This window comes from Heteronotia binoei, chromosome 5, assembly GCF_032191835.1.
Source record: "Heteronotia binoei isolate CCM8104 ecotype False Entrance Well chromosome 5, APGP_CSIRO_Hbin_v1, whole genome shotgun sequence".
Classification (NCBI taxonomy): domain Eukaryota; kingdom Metazoa; phylum Chordata; class Lepidosauria; order Squamata; family Gekkonidae; genus Heteronotia; species Heteronotia binoei.
This window is the reverse complement of record NC_083227.1, coordinates 68982376-68997652: the sequence shown is the minus strand read 5'-3', so window position 1 is coordinate 68997652 and position 15277 is coordinate 68982376. Positions and strand designations below refer to the sequence as shown.

At 45.0% G+C, this 15277-nt stretch overlaps 1 protein-coding gene across 6 annotated transcripts in view; it reads right to left on the bottom strand.

Annotated features, from left to right (window-relative positions):
- ITPR1 (inositol 1,4,5-trisphosphate receptor type 1) overlaps positions 1-15277 on the bottom strand; it is a 353195-nt gene that overhangs the window by 96785 nt on the left and 241133 nt on the right. For 3 of the 6 annotated variants that reach the window (XM_060239586.1, XM_060239588.1, XM_060239587.1), the window contains one exon: positions 806-841. The exons of the other annotated variants lie outside the window; for them this stretch is intronic. In XM_060239586.1, coding sequence (XP_060095569.1) covers positions 806-841 — 36 coding nt within the window. The remainder of the gene's footprint in view (positions 1-805; positions 842-15277) is intronic. 6 annotated transcript variants of the gene reach the window in all.

Below are 15277 nucleotides of genomic sequence, written 5' to 3'. Positions count from 1 at the left end.
AAAGCAGTAAGGTTAGTTTATGTTTGATAGGACACCAAGTACAGAATAATATTTCAGTTTTTCCCCAATTTTCCTTTTTTTTGAGGGGGAAATCAAAACTTTCAGAAATTTTACATCTCTAGTTGCAGGTAAGCTTTTTCTGGATCACTGTCACTGTTACCTCCCGCAAAATGACTGCAATGGTTGAGGAATTATTCAAATACTACAATAGCCTCTCTTTTGGGGATCTCTGGAACCTACCATTTCTGTTACAGACAATTATGGGGCTACCATTGTGCACTTAGCAGAATGCACGCCCCCCCCCAAGCAACTTGATGTGGCATGTAAAATAGAAATTCACGCACAGATACATACACAACCCGACAAAGTTTTGCAACATCTGAAGCACAAAACATTGCAATGCACTGTTCTGTTACATGTAGGCTGAAGACACGTGCACAAAGAAATCCTCATACATTGTAAGAGGATAACAATGACAAATGTGTTCACTTCAAGGGGCTCATCATGAGTTGTATAAAGCTAATTTTTAAAAAAAAATTGGACACATATAGCTGAAGGGCCACCTGATCCAGAAAACAGACCTGGTCTTTCTCTCTGCTTTTTTTCAAATCTTATCTTTTGTTACTGAACCAGGCTAATTTGCTCCCTTTGAGCTACTATGTGAGCACGAACATATGGAAAATCATGACTAAACTGCAAAGACACAAGTGAACTTTCAGCCACCAAAACATACACATATTCAACCACTGCCACTTTTAAAATCACCAATATTTGTCCGTTTGCCAAATATAGGCGAATGACAGACCTGCACAGAGCAATCCGTTTCCTGTGGCTGTGCCAGCTATTTGAAGCAAAATTTAAGATGTATTAGTCATAAATCTCTCTTCTAAAATCATGATAAAAATCTTAAGAAATGTTAAAAAGGCAAAAAAACCCAAAACATGGAGGTAGCCTGATCTTAGTATGTAGTTTCCTTTATATTAAGAAAACCATTTTCCAAAAATAAATCCCTGCAAATACATACATATTCTTAATTAAGATGCACATTTCTATCACCACTATTTGCATACTTTACTTCGGTTTTCCAGCCCCCGTTGTGTAGACACTGGCATTTCAGAGTTTACGGTAACTAAACTTAGTTTAGTTACCGTAAATATCTCACTCCCAATTCATGTAGTTTCCTTTTAATAACTGAACTGCACTGACATATTAACCTTTCCAGCCCAAAACAACAGAAGAAAAAACATTCCAAGACAGACATATGTAGAAATTGTAGGTTTACATTTTATAACCATGCTTTTCTGTTTCACAAAATAAATATGCAGATTCCCACAATGCTTGCCATTAGCAGCAAGACAGAATATTCACAGCTCTGAATGTGAAATTCCAGACCACAACTTAACAATACACTCAAGATTTCACAAAATCAGTTATAAACAAAAACATCCAACATAAACCAAGTCTTCACACACAGCAAAACACCTAGAAAAGCAGGGAGACTGGCTGGATGCTTTCACATACACTAAATAACGTACTTTCAACCCACTTTCACTGAACTTTGCAACTTTTTAAATGTGTTTTACTGTGTGAAATGGCAAAATCCACTTGCAAACAGATGCTGAAGTAGATTGAAACTGCATTATTTAGCATGTGTGAAAGCACCCACTGTCTCAGACATACCACAAACCAAACTATCAGTTTTAATATAATAATGGTTACTGGACTGGGGAATTTTATCTAGATGCAGACTATGCATTTCTGTGGACCCAAACTGCTACCCAGCAACAATCCCATTTCTGAAAATAAAGGAGACAGTAAGGTTACTTGGCTGCCAACCAGCCTCCATTTGCCGAAATACTAATTTAATGATGCTTGCTTACATTCTTAAATATTAGCACAGAGACAACTTGTGGGTGTTTCTCTGACTTCCAAGGCATCCCTTAAAATCATTTTTCAAAGAGTTTCTACTTATTCTGTGAATGTAAACAAAATGGGGGGGGGGGGGTGTCAGAGTTCTCTAAAGTCCAGGACTTATTAAATTTCCAGATATGTGGCCTGCATGCCAAAAGATTTCCAGTATGCTCAGATCCTCCAGTACTGGGCAATGTTCTACATTCACAACAGATTGCACTAGATTGAGATGATACACTATCTGACTTTGTTCATACTTCAGCCTCACAACAGTCTTATTACTGGATATATATTTCAGAGGGTCACAAGTATTTTCTTTAACGAGAGCCAATTTTGAGTAATGACAAATATCCCAAGTCCCTCCCTTCCTCCTCAGCAGGTTACCCAGATTTATCATATTACATAAGGACTGGGAAGAGGTCCAGAAATGAAGCTGTCAGCTAAGCAACACACACAGGGAGAGAAAAACCCTATGAAATGAACGTTTTTTAAAAGAAACAAGCTAGCAGAGATCTTTACAAAATCTTTTCTTGGATCCTCTTGCAAACCATCTCCAAACACCCAATGCTAAAACAGAAGAATGCATGAAAAAGCATCTCCTAGTTCAGCATCAGTAATGGTAACTGGAACCTCTTCTTCAGTCACAAACAGGTGCTGGAATACTGCTTTAAAAAAACAAAACAAAATATGTGTTCACTATTCTTAACAGTGCAATCCTAAACAGAGTTATACATGTCTAAGTTCAGTGAAGTCAATAGGCTTCGGAAGGGAAGCTTAGGATGCTACTGTAAACCATTCAGAGAGCAGGTACAGAACAATGTAATATAGTCTTGTAAGCGCACCATTCCTAAACATAACAACAGAAACAAAGACTAAATGGGAACTATAAAAGTTATCAGAAGATTCTTGGAAACATTGGGCATTTTCGCACTGACCTTAATCGGCAGCGACGTCCCTCTTCACCGCGCAGGATCTGCGCGGATTTCTCACCAATTGCTGCGGAGCACCCGGAAGAGCAGCAAAGTCCCGCGGCTTCTGCGGCGCAAATGGAAACTGGGTTTTGGCGGTTTCCATTTGCGCTGCAAAAGCCGCGGGACTTTGCGGCTTTCCGGGTGCTCCGCAGCAATTGGTGCGAAATCCGCGCAGATCCTGCGCGGTGAAGAGGGACGTCACTGCCAATTAAGGTTAGTGCGAAAACGCCCATTCAGAATGCCAAAGAGGACTGATGAAAGCCTTTAAGCTAGTCTTTAAGGGAAAATGTGACATAGGAACTAGAATTCCTATGAAGAAAAGATTGTGCATGATGAAATAATGTAACTTTGGAAAAGGTTCTGTTCCCAATTAAGCTGGTTTATCCTTCACTGCACATTCCTAAACATGACTAGACGTTTGTCATGGTTATGAGGAGAACACCTAACAGATAACCTTGCCCCTCTATTTAAGAACATAAGAATATAAGAGAAGCCATGTTGGATCAGGCCAATGGCCCATCCAGTCCAACACTCTGTATCACACAGTGGCCAAAAATTTATATACACACACACATATATATATACACACTGTGGCTAATAGCCAGTGATGGACCTCTGCTCCATATTTTTATCTCTCTCTTGAAGCTGGCTATGCTTGTAGCCGCCACCACCTCCTGTGGCAGTGAATTCCACATGTTAATCACCCTTTCGGTGAAGAAGTACCTCCTTTTATCCGTTCTAACCCGACTGCTCAGCAATTTCATTGAATGCCACGAGTTTTTGTATTGTGAGAAAGGGAGAAAAGTACTTCTTTCTCTAGCTTCTCCATCCCATGCATAATCTTGTAAACCTCTATCATGTCACCCCACAGTTGACATTTCTCCAAGCTAAAGAGCCCCAAGCGTTTTAACCTTTCTTCATAGGGAAAGTGTTCCAAACCTGTAATCATTCTAGTTGCCCTTTTCTGCACTTTTTTCCAATGCTATAATATCCTTTTTGAGGTGCGGTGACCAGAATTGCACACAGCATTCCAAATGAGACCGCACCATCGAATGCGGTGACCAGAATTGCACACAGTATTCCAAATGAGACCGCACCATTTATAACTGTGTTGCAGTCTGCCTAGAAATCATATTTTCTGGTCTAGTAGCCCTTCCTATAAAAGGAAAGAGTTAACCTCACTCCAGCAGTAGAACTAGAAGGTATCAGAAAGGATAGCTTTTGAGAGTTAATAAACTTCCCACTAATGCCAGACATGGGGAGCAAGAATTCTTGCTGAGGGAAAGACACTGCACATGCTTAATGGCTCTTTCATAACTCCATCATACTCTGAAAATCTTTTTAAAAATCATGAGGCTTATATAAAAACCAGCAATAAGGTATGTCCAGTATTTCCTGTGTTGATGTAAAAAGAAATATTACATAGCTAAGACCCATCTAGGTGAAAAATAGCCACACTGTATAACACTGCTTGCAGAAGAAACTTATGACCACAGCATGCACTAGTTAGAAGATGACTACTACAGACACGTGTACCTAAGCCTTATTTTCATCCTTACACTCTGGGTGCAACATAGGGTTGCCAATCCCCAGTTTGGAGGCCCTCCCCCCACTTCAGGGTTATCAGAAAGCAGGGGGGAGGGGAGGAAAATATTTGCTGGGCACTCTATTACTCCCCCATAGAGACCAGTTTCCATACGGTATAATGGAGAATCAATATGTGGGTATCTGGGGCTCTGGGAGGCTTTTGAGGTAGAGCATAGCATCTGGTGCCTCTCTTCAAAATAACCCCAAGTTTCAAAATGCTTGGACCAGGGGATCCAGTTCTACGATTCCCAAAAGAAGGTGCTCCTATCCTTCATTATTTCCAAGTGGAAGGAAGGCATTTAAAAGCTGTATGGTCCCTTTAAATGTAATGGCCAGAACTCCCTTTGGAGTTCAATTGTGTTTGTCACACCCTTGCTCCTGACTCTGCTCCCAAAGTCCCAGAAATTTCTTGAGTTGGACCTGGCAACCCTTGTGCAACACAATGAGTGACTGTTCAATATTGTTAACAAATTTGTTACTTAACAAATTCTGAATCTTATCAGATTTTATCTAATTCCTCTGTTATGAAAACAGATGTGTTCTGAGTCCACTAATATAAACAATTTGTTGAAGATTTAGGAAAATAAATTTAGTCCAGTAGAACTTTAGCAATGCTGCCCCTTTCATTCAGACCTGAGAGCCAGCATGATACAAATGTTGCACTAGGATCATGATACAAATGTTGCACTAGGATCTGGAAACCCAGGTTCAAATCCCTACTCTGCCATGGTAGCTCACTAGGTGACCTAGGCCAGTCACACACTCCCAGCCTAATCTCTCTCACAGGGTTGTTGTGAGGATAAAAACAGAAGACAGGAGAACAATGTAAGCCACTTTGGGTCCCCACTGGGGAGAAAGGTGGAATATAAATATAATAAATAAAATAAAAATGGGGGGGGATACCCAAAACAAACTGGGTAGTAATTGGTACCACCATTAAATCAAAGAGTATCTCTTATTGTTGCTATTTAGAGGGTCTGCCTAGCTGCTGTGCCTCCCACTCCTACACAGCAGTGCAAGGGCAATATATTGCAATGTCACTATTTTGAGCTATCAGGGTCCAGAGATGACAAGCTTATCTACTGCCTGTGTGTTAATGCATTTCAGACAGTAAGGCCAAATAGGTGTGACATGTTTCCAGAGATCAAACTTAAAGCATTTAAAACATAAGGAAGTTTAAAAAAAATGAATAAAAAGAAATACAGGCATTGGGCTAAGCAAAGGCACATATATATTTTAAACGTTGAGAACACAGTTCTCTCATGCCACATCCTAAATGATGTTTAATTAGGATAGGGCACTATTACTTGAAATTTCTGTAGTTTAAAGTTTAGCATTATCTTAGTCCTTATAGTTGGGACTTCTTCCCACTATTTCTTGCCATGTGGCCAAGATGGAGTTCCTGCATAAAAGCTTAGTCCTTCATGGCGTATGCCCATCCAATGGAAGTAACAAAGCTTCTTCCACATGTCCTGGGAATTTATAATTTCCCACAAGAGATTCAAGCCTGCTGCCCCTTGCAAGGTTCATTCTGATCTTCCTGGGTCAAAAGGAAGATAAAACTTTCTATTCCTTTTGTTTTCATCTCTGTACCTTAGGGGTGACAGCCCCACACAGGTCCAAGACGGTACAGCATTCCCTATTTCTTCCAGAGTTGTTAACATATGTAAACATTGAAGTAATTTGTGGCTGGGGCCTGATGGCTCATTCTCTAGCCTCTGCCTTTCTGACAGCTACATGTTTACAGATAGGTTCCAACTCAAACAGAATGTACTTCCAATGGTTAAAATACTGGGTTCAGGGCATTTCTTCATATCAGCTATAGCTTAATATTTGCAAGTATATAACATTATATTATGCTTGTCCTCATAGCATGGACATGTTGTACACTAAACAGATACAATGCCTTTGTGTAAACAGGCCTTCATAGCCACTGTTCCTCTGCTATTACAGACATCAGCGTTCAGCACAGCAAACCAGTTTGGTGATGGGAGGCTCTCTGTCCCAAATCACTTCCATCCCACTTCATCCATCAAAGGAACACTAACTTCAAGCTCTCATGTTCTTTCATTGCCATATGAAGGGTACATAAGGCCTTCCCATGCTTGCACAGTACCTATGTACACACACTACAGGACAAAGCAAGAGCAGCTCTCTATTATGTTCTATGGTATCCCTCGCAAGTAGCACAGAGTACAATACAATAGAAGAGCACTCAGGATTCCTTTGAGATCAGGATTCCCTTTTGGATCATGTTTTTTTTGTTGGTGAGACAAAGAGATCACTAGATCAAGATTTGCATTGGCACATTAATATTGCCACATTTTCAGGGTGCAGGCAGGCAGGAGTCCAAAGCCAGTCCAAGGTCAAAGTCCAGGAAGTCAAGCAGGAGCCAAGTCACCAATGCAGAATCACAAACCGGAATCAGAAGTCAATGTCCAAAAGCCAAAAGATCAGGGTGCCAAGGAAATCAAGCAGGTCAGGATCAGGAAGGAGCATGGATGAAAGCCAGAGAATAGACTTCTTGCTTCCACAAGGTTACCACTATCCTCCCTCGCAGCCCCCCCCCACAGACAGGCCAGTCAGGGTAGGACGTATGGAACTGCTGCACGAGGTCAGGGGCATGTAGGTTGTCCATGTGTTCCCATGAACTGTCCTCAGGGCCATAGCCTTCCCAGCCCACGAGGTACTGGAGGTCCCCGCAGTGGATTCGGGAGTTCAGGAGCTAGTGGACCTCATATTTCTCCTCGTCATCGACCAGAACAGGTGGAGGCAGAGGTCGGATGAGATCTGGTGGTGTAGCAGGAACAAGGAGGGACCGGTGGAAGACTGAGTGGATGCGGAGGGTGGTCAGCAGGGTTTATTTTGTCTGTGATCAGGTAAGGCCCTACAAAGCGAGGGTCCAGCTTGCAAGACCGGCCAGGCCGGCGCAGGTAACGGGTGGAGAGCAAGACGTCTCTTTTGGTTAGTGGCTGTCTTGTAGGCCTCTTTAGCCTGTTGGAGCTGCTCTCGGAGCAAGTCCTGGAGAGCCCGGAATTCCTGCAGGTACGCATCAGCAGCAGGGACTGCTGTGGGGGGCAGGACTGTGGGGAAGAAGCAAGGGTAGTACCCATAGGTGACTGCAAACGGGGTCTGCTGCGTGGACGCATGTACACCGTTGTTGTAGGCAAACTCAGCCAGAAGTAGCAAGGCGGCCCAGTCATCCTGCTGGTAGCTGGTGTAGCAACGCAGGTATTGTTCCAGCGTGGCATTGGTGCATTCTGAGTGCCCATCCGTTTGGGGATGGTAAGCTGAAGACAAATGCACCTGGTTGCCTAAGCTGGAGTGCAGGGCTTGCCAGAATCAGGAGGTGAACTGGGGCCCGTGCAGTGTGCCGGGAGCCCGTGCAGGCGAAAGATGTGCTGGAGGTAGAGCTGGGCTGTTTTAGGAGCCGTGGGTGGCTTGGGACATAGAACAAAGTGAGCCATCTTGGTGAAGAGGTACACCATCACCAGAATGCAAGTGTGCCCCTTGGACCTGGGGAGCTCGGTGATAAAGTTCAGGGAGACGGTGTCCCAGGATCCTGCAGGCATGGGTAGGGGATGCAAAAGCCCTGGGGACTTGGCAGGTACATCCTTGGCCCACCAGCAGACGTCACAGGACGCGAGGCCACCAGAACTCCCACGTTAGCAGGTGCAAGCTCTTGTGTTGGTCAAAGCGCCCCACAGGAGGGGAGTCATGGGTCAGGCAGAGCACGTCGGCCTGGAGGGACCCCAGAGGCACATATAGGCACCCTTGATGGATAGAGAGGTCCCCAGTCGGGCCGTCTTGCACTTCCAGGAGGCGTTGCTGAGCCCAGGTGTCTTGGGCCTGACTGGCCTGGATGTCTGCAGCCAAGGTCAGGCGAGTCATGATGGCAGCGAAGACCAATGGTGCAAGGATGAGCCCAGTTGAGGTCTCCTCCGTTAGAGGCGCAGCGTACTCCGGTTTTTGGGAGAGGGTGTCCGCTTTCTGATTCTGGTTCTACGGAATGTAGGTGATCCGGAAGTCAAACCGGGAAAAGAAAAGGGACCACCAGATCTGACGCTGGGTGAAGCATCGAGCAGTCTGTAGATGCTCCAGGTTCCGGTGGTCAGTCAGGACCTGGATGGGGTGGCAGGCCCCTTCAAGGTGATGCCTCCAAACCTCAAATGTGGTCTTGATAGCCAGGAGTTCCTGCTGCCAGATTATGTGGTTGCACTCTGTGGGCATCAGCTGTCGCAAGTAGTATGCACAGGGTTGGAGCGGCTGGAAGGGGTCCTCCCGTTGGGATAGCATTGCGCCGAGGGCCACGCTGGAGGTGTCGGTCTCTACCATGAACAGCAGCTGCGGGTCTGGGTAACGCAGGAGCGGCTTGGTGGTGAAGCAGGTTTTCAGGGTGATGAAGGCATGGTATGCCTCTGGAATCTGATGAAATGGCTCTTTGGGCCAGAGGCGTGGTTACGTCGGCATAGGCAGGGATGAACTGGCGGTAATAATTGGAAAACCCAAGGAACCGCTGTACATCCTTGCGGTTCCACGTAGTCTGCCAGGTCAGGACCACTTTGACTTTGTTCGGGTCCGTCCAAGTCCCATGGGGTGAGACGATGTGGCCAAGGAACTCGATTGCTGTTAAGTCGAAGGCACACTTCTCTAGCTTGGCATAGAGACCATGCTCGTGCAGGCGCTGCAAGACCTGGCGGTTGTGCCCTGCATGCTGGGTGGGGCTTTGGGAATAAATTAAAATGTCATCCAAATAAATGTTCACAAAGCGGTCGAGCAGGTTGCGAAAGATGTCATTCATCAGCCTTTGGAAGATGGCGGGGGGTGCTTTTCAGGCATCATGAGATCATGGTACTGCCCATAGCGGGTCCTGAAAGCTGTCTTCCATTCGTCTCCTGCGCAGATCCGCGCCAAGTTGTATGCGCCCTGGAGGTCCAGCTTGGTATAGACCTTGTACCCCTTAAGGCAATCCAGTAGTTCTGGAATCAGTGGCAATGGGCAGCGGTCCCAGATGGTGATTTTGTTCAGGGCCCGGTAGTCATTGCAGGGCCAGAGCTCGCTGCCTTGACAAAGCGAACAGGGGTGGACAGCGGGGACATGGATGGCCGGACGAAACCCCGGTCCAGGTTTTTGGCGAGGACTGCTAGCTCCAGTCCAGACAAGGGGTAGAGCCACCCCATGGGCAGGGGTGCCCCAGTACCAAATCGATGGCGCAGTCATAAGGCCGGTGCGGGGGGAGCTAGTCAGCCCCCTTTTCCTCAAAGATATCGGCAAAGTCTGTGTAGGCTGGGGGGAAGTAGAGGACCAGCAGCCGGGGTGGCGGCAACCAGGGTGGCCGACCGGGCCTGGTGAGGCAAAAGTCCTTGAAGCTCAGCTTTCCCTGTGCCTAGTCCACAAGGAGGTTGTGCTTTACGAGCCAGGAGAGTCCCAGAATGAAGGGAAAGTGGGGCATGCGAGCAACATCGAATTGTACTTGCTCGTGATGGTGTTAGATCTGGAGCATGACTGGGTGGGTCTCCTGGGTCACTGGAGCGGAGGAGGCGCCCGTCGATGGCTTCGACCAGGGTCGGGGTGTCTTTGTCCTGCACCGGGATCTGGTGTTTCTTTACAAAGGTCACGTTGACGAAGCAGCGGGCGGCCCCGGAGTTGACCATGGAGTAGATGAACAGCCAGCGCCTGTCCAGCAAGCTGAGTGTGACCGATACGAGGAACGGGCCTTGGCCGGTAACATAGGGTTCAGGGGACCTGGCTAGGTGCCCCAAGTTGGGTGCCCTCAGTCTTGGGGCTGGTCTTTTACTGGCGGCAGTGGCAGCTGAGAGGGACGGAACTGCTTCGCGTTTGTCGATGGCTTTCCAGGCGGCCATCGATGCAGAGACACAGCATGATTAGGCCTTAAAATGTGGCCAGTCGGTCTACTCGTGCCAGCCCCTCCGTATACTGGTCCATGAGGGCAGCCTCATTCCAGACCAGGTCTTGGGCCAGAAGCTTGAACTCGGTGGAGTACTGGGAACCGAGTCTCTACCCTGCTTCAGGGTCTGGATCTTCCGTCTGGCGGAGGCTGCTTGCTGGGGTTAGTAAAAGCCACTGCTGTATGGTCCAGAAAGCCCTGGTAGTCAGTCAGCAGGGGCAATGGGGCTCGAAGCAAGGAGGTAGCCCATTTAGCTGCCTGCGCCTTTAAGAGACTGACAATGAAGCATACTTTGGTCTTGTCATTGGGGAAGTCTCTGGCACATAGTTCAATATACAGTTTGCACTGTGCCAGGAATGCAGCAAACTCCTCCACCTTCCCAGCAAACTTCTCTGGGGGAAGCACTGGGCACTTGGGTGGGGCAGCGACAGTGGCTTGCTGCTGCTGTTGCAGGTGAGCCACCATTTGAGTGAGGTGCTGTACCTGAGTGAGAAAGGCTGCTAGCTACCCAGAGCCTCCGCTTGCTTCCTCATCCATCTTGTGGAGTGGGTGTGTAGGTGGAAGCAATCTGTCACGTTCTCAGGGTGCAGGCAGGCAGGAGTCCAAAGCCAGTCCAAGGTCAAAGTCCAGGAAGTCAAGCAGGAGCCAAGTCACCAATACAGAATCACAAACCAGAACCAGAAGTTAATGTCCAAAAGCCAAACGGTCAGGGTGCCAAGGAAATCAAGCAGGTCAGGATCAGGAAGGAGCGTGGATGCAAGTCAGAGAATAGACTTCTTGCTTCCACAAGGTTACCAGGTCCTGGGTGGGAGCTATATAGGAGTCTCAATCAGCCTACTCCCTGGGTGGCAGTGACTCTGCTAGAACTCTGCTAGGCTGAGAGATCTGAAGCATTGGCGTGCCTCATGTCTTCGCTCTGAAAGTTCTTTCTGGAGCCTGCTTCAAACTCTTGTGATGGGAGGAGGAGAGCTGGGAGGAGATTGATAGTCAACAGCTGACACTGGTGCCTGAAGAGTGATTGATGGGCCAGCTGCTGGTTGTTCAGCTGAGCAATTGGCAGGCAATTCTTCCAGGTCTGTTAACCCTTCCAGCTCCCCCTCATCAGGGCTCATGACAAATATTGGCAAGTATGGAGAAAAAACTGCCTCTCACAATGCAAAAGGGTAGGAAACCCTTATGCAAACAAACATTCCTTGATAGTACCAGATCATATAATTCAAAGGAGATTCTGGACTGTGGATAGTCAGAGAAACTTTCTTAGGTGTAATCTTACAGTTAGGGATGCCAATTTTTAAAGGGTTCCTGCACTTTTAACAGCTGCAGAACAAACTTTCTAGTGTGCAAATACAGGAAGGGGAAGCTACACCTGTAGAATTTCTGCATGTCATACAGTTCTTATAGATGCAATCCTGCCAACAAGTTGGCAGCAGTGTTAAAAAGGAACAAAAGCAGCAGCAAATTTGTTGTTCAAATAAATGGAAAAAAAAGTTGTAGAATAATTTATAAGCCTCAAAATTCACTCACATTGCATGTGTTCAGTCTGATTTTATTCACACACACAAAATGATAAATATATAGCACACACTCACAGGACACAAATGAGTAGGAGAGAGCATGAAAGAATCAAATGTCATTCATAGAAGAGTATACATACAAAGAACTCATAGCTCCTGAAGCAACAGACAACTATAGCGGCCTTAATACAGAATTAAGTTTTTTACTAAATCTCTACACCGTTTTCAGCTATTAGAACACCATTTTCTAAATTCAGTTAACATAACAATACAATTTAAAACAAAACTGAGAGTTGGCTCTACAGGTTTAAATTAATCACAAGTCCACCTCATTACTCTTCAATTTAGTTGACCTTTAAAACGAGAACAGTACACTCTCAAGGTAACATAATCTGGCTAGCGCACCTGGAGCTACTCTCATGGCCGTTTCTGGCTTATGGCAACTTCCTTAAGGTTCTGTTAGCCAGCAAGATTATAAATATGTCCCCAAAGTGCCATCACTCCCATTTGCACATTAGGAACCTTGTTTTATTAATTTATTAAAAATTGAGTTGTCTTTCTGAACTGATACTCATGGAAATGTGCAAAGAGAAAGGAGACAAATTATTGCAACCTGCAAAGTGGACAAAGCACACAAAAATGGCTATTAAACAGCAGCAGTTCTAGCCTTTAAAAGACAGCCTTTTAAAAAAAATCACACCACAAGAAACTGGTGCAACAAAAGAGACCAGTAACACCTTTAAGACTAACGAATTTTATTGTAGCATAAGCTTTTGTGACAAACATCTGAAGAACAGAGCTGTGTTTCTCAAAAGTCTACACTACAATAAAATTTATTAGTCTTAAAGGTGCTACTGGACTCTTTACTATTTTACATGGGAACTAGATTATATGGAACTTGATACATACTTCTTGTGACTGCCATAAATTAGTCTGGATTTTCAAAGTCCACACAAAAAGCTTTGATTCCCTTCACATCCCTAGAAGAGAATTATCTGGGCGTTCACATTCCTTGTGGTTCTTTTCTAGGCAACTTATTGGGAGATTTATTTATTTCATTATGGGCTTTCCATCCCACCAAAGCAGGCTCAGGGCAGATTACAAAGTAAAATACAATGTCATTAAAACATAAGAATATAAAAGAGAAAAAATTCTCAGTATAAAATTAATGAAAATTAACTTCCTATATCTGAAAGATTTTATTCATTAAGAATCTTAGAAGCAGATTTGTCATACAGTATTGTATGAATAGCAATACTGTCCTAACTAGAGTTACATTTTGTAGCTCTCTTTTATTTAGTTTGTTAGTTGCCTCATTCTAAAATCATCATCACCATCATGATCATCATCATTGGTATGTATTTAAAACTAGTCCCAGCAAGATGACTTGCCAGTGTTTCTCTTTGAAGAACGTATGGCCTAAGTAAAACATCAGACCAATGCAATCACCTCATCTCAAACAAGGCATCATTCACATAGGGACTGCCTTCCTACAGTGTGGTAAAGGAGAGCAGGCTGTCTTTATTCAGAGCTCTGGCTATGTAATGAGCTTTACTTAGTCATCTCCCTGATACTGTACCAAATGCATGCAAGAGGTAGGAGTGACTGGCAAGGGCTCTCTGAATTAATGATCTTGCATCCTGCTCTGAATGCAGGTCTATAGACAGGCTCAGGGCCTCTGCAGATGTGATACTTTAGAGGGGCTGAATCAGTACTTTAGAAGCAGTTATCCCTTTCTTCACCACTTCTCATGGCCAAGTAAAGGTCAGGAACTGGTGAGACAGGCAAACACACTCATTTTGCCTTCCACTGAAATAAACGGGTTACCTGCCGCTCTTGTCTAAACAACCAGCTACAGCAGGCATCCCTTGTGAACAATGGGGCAGGAAATACCAATATCCCAACACTGATCCTCTTCTTCTCCAACAAGAGTAGCCAACTAGGAGGAGGAGATGAGTAGTGTTGCACAGCAGCCACCACTATATTCATGCTCGGGATGCTTCTCTTTCCCCCTTTCTTGTGCCCAATTTGTTTACCACCCTGTCTTCTGGCAGGATTCCTGTACTTTCAACTACCACCAAACAGGCAGAAACTCATAGTAATGCAAGGATGGGTCAAGCTTCACTTGTTCAGCCTGGGCTTTGACATGCCTATCAAAGGAGCCTGGCTAGAAAATCTTAGATGCCCAAACAAACATCACATGAAGAATTAGCCATGCTCATATTATAACCTTGAGAATATTTCTTGAGGGTTGCTCCCAGACCCAAAATAATTCCACTTAACTCTCTAGCCCTTTAGAGATGCAAACCCACTTCTTTTCTGTAACAATAAAATTCTTATAATATACACTATTTACAGAAACAGAGAGAGAGAGAGAGAATTATTGCAGTTGCTGGCAAAGTTTCCTGTATATTGCTTTGGCAGTTGTGTTAGCATTTTACAAAAAAGGGAAAAGGAAAAAAAGGCTTTAGCAACCATACAGACGCAGTAACTGCCAGCATAGTCTGGGATACTGACAGCCAGAGTCTGGACTGAACTAACAGTAAACAGCTCCACCACATTTTATTGGCAATTACTGCTGAAGGTCACACATCAGCAGCGAGCCTAAATTCCAGGAAAAAAAACCCTTCCTCTTATGTAACTGCTGCTTGAATGTTGGCAGGTGCCCAACAGAGCAGCTCACTGCAATGTAGGAGGGAAGGGGGGGGGGGAGAGATAATAAGTAGGACATCTCTCAGTTCCATTCCACATCACCAGTATGCCCCCTTCAGGCAAGCTTTAGAAGTTTAAGAATTATCTGCTGCACTGTCTCTTCATTTCCTAGTATGAGATCAGGCCTTACGAAGCAACATGGCTACTGGTGTGCTGTTCTTAATTGCCCTATCTTGAAGATGGCAATGAGGAACTAGGAAAGGTTCAAAACAAAGAAACCAAAATGATCAAGGTGTTAGAGAACCTCCCCTACAAGGAAAGACTACAGAATTCAGGACTTTTCAATTCAGAACAAAAAGATAACTAAGGGGGGGACATGATAGAGGTTTATGAAATTATAAGCATGGTGTAGAGAAAGCAGAGAGGGAGAATATTAGGGTCAAAGGATAGCTTTTAAAAACAGGGTTAGACAGACATGGAGGACTGATCAATCAATGGCTATTTAGTCATAGTGGCTAAACAGAACCCTCATATTTAGAGGAAATGTTCCTCTGAATATCAGTTGTTGGAGAGCATTTTGGGCTCAATTAACTCTGCTGCCTCAAGCAGTGAGAGCTCAGTATGTAAAGAGATGTGTCCCCCCTCAACATCGGGGTGCCCCCCACACTCAGCATGGGAGGGTACCTCTACCAGCTCCAAGGTGAGTGACAGAGGGTCTTCCTGCAGTTTGCTGC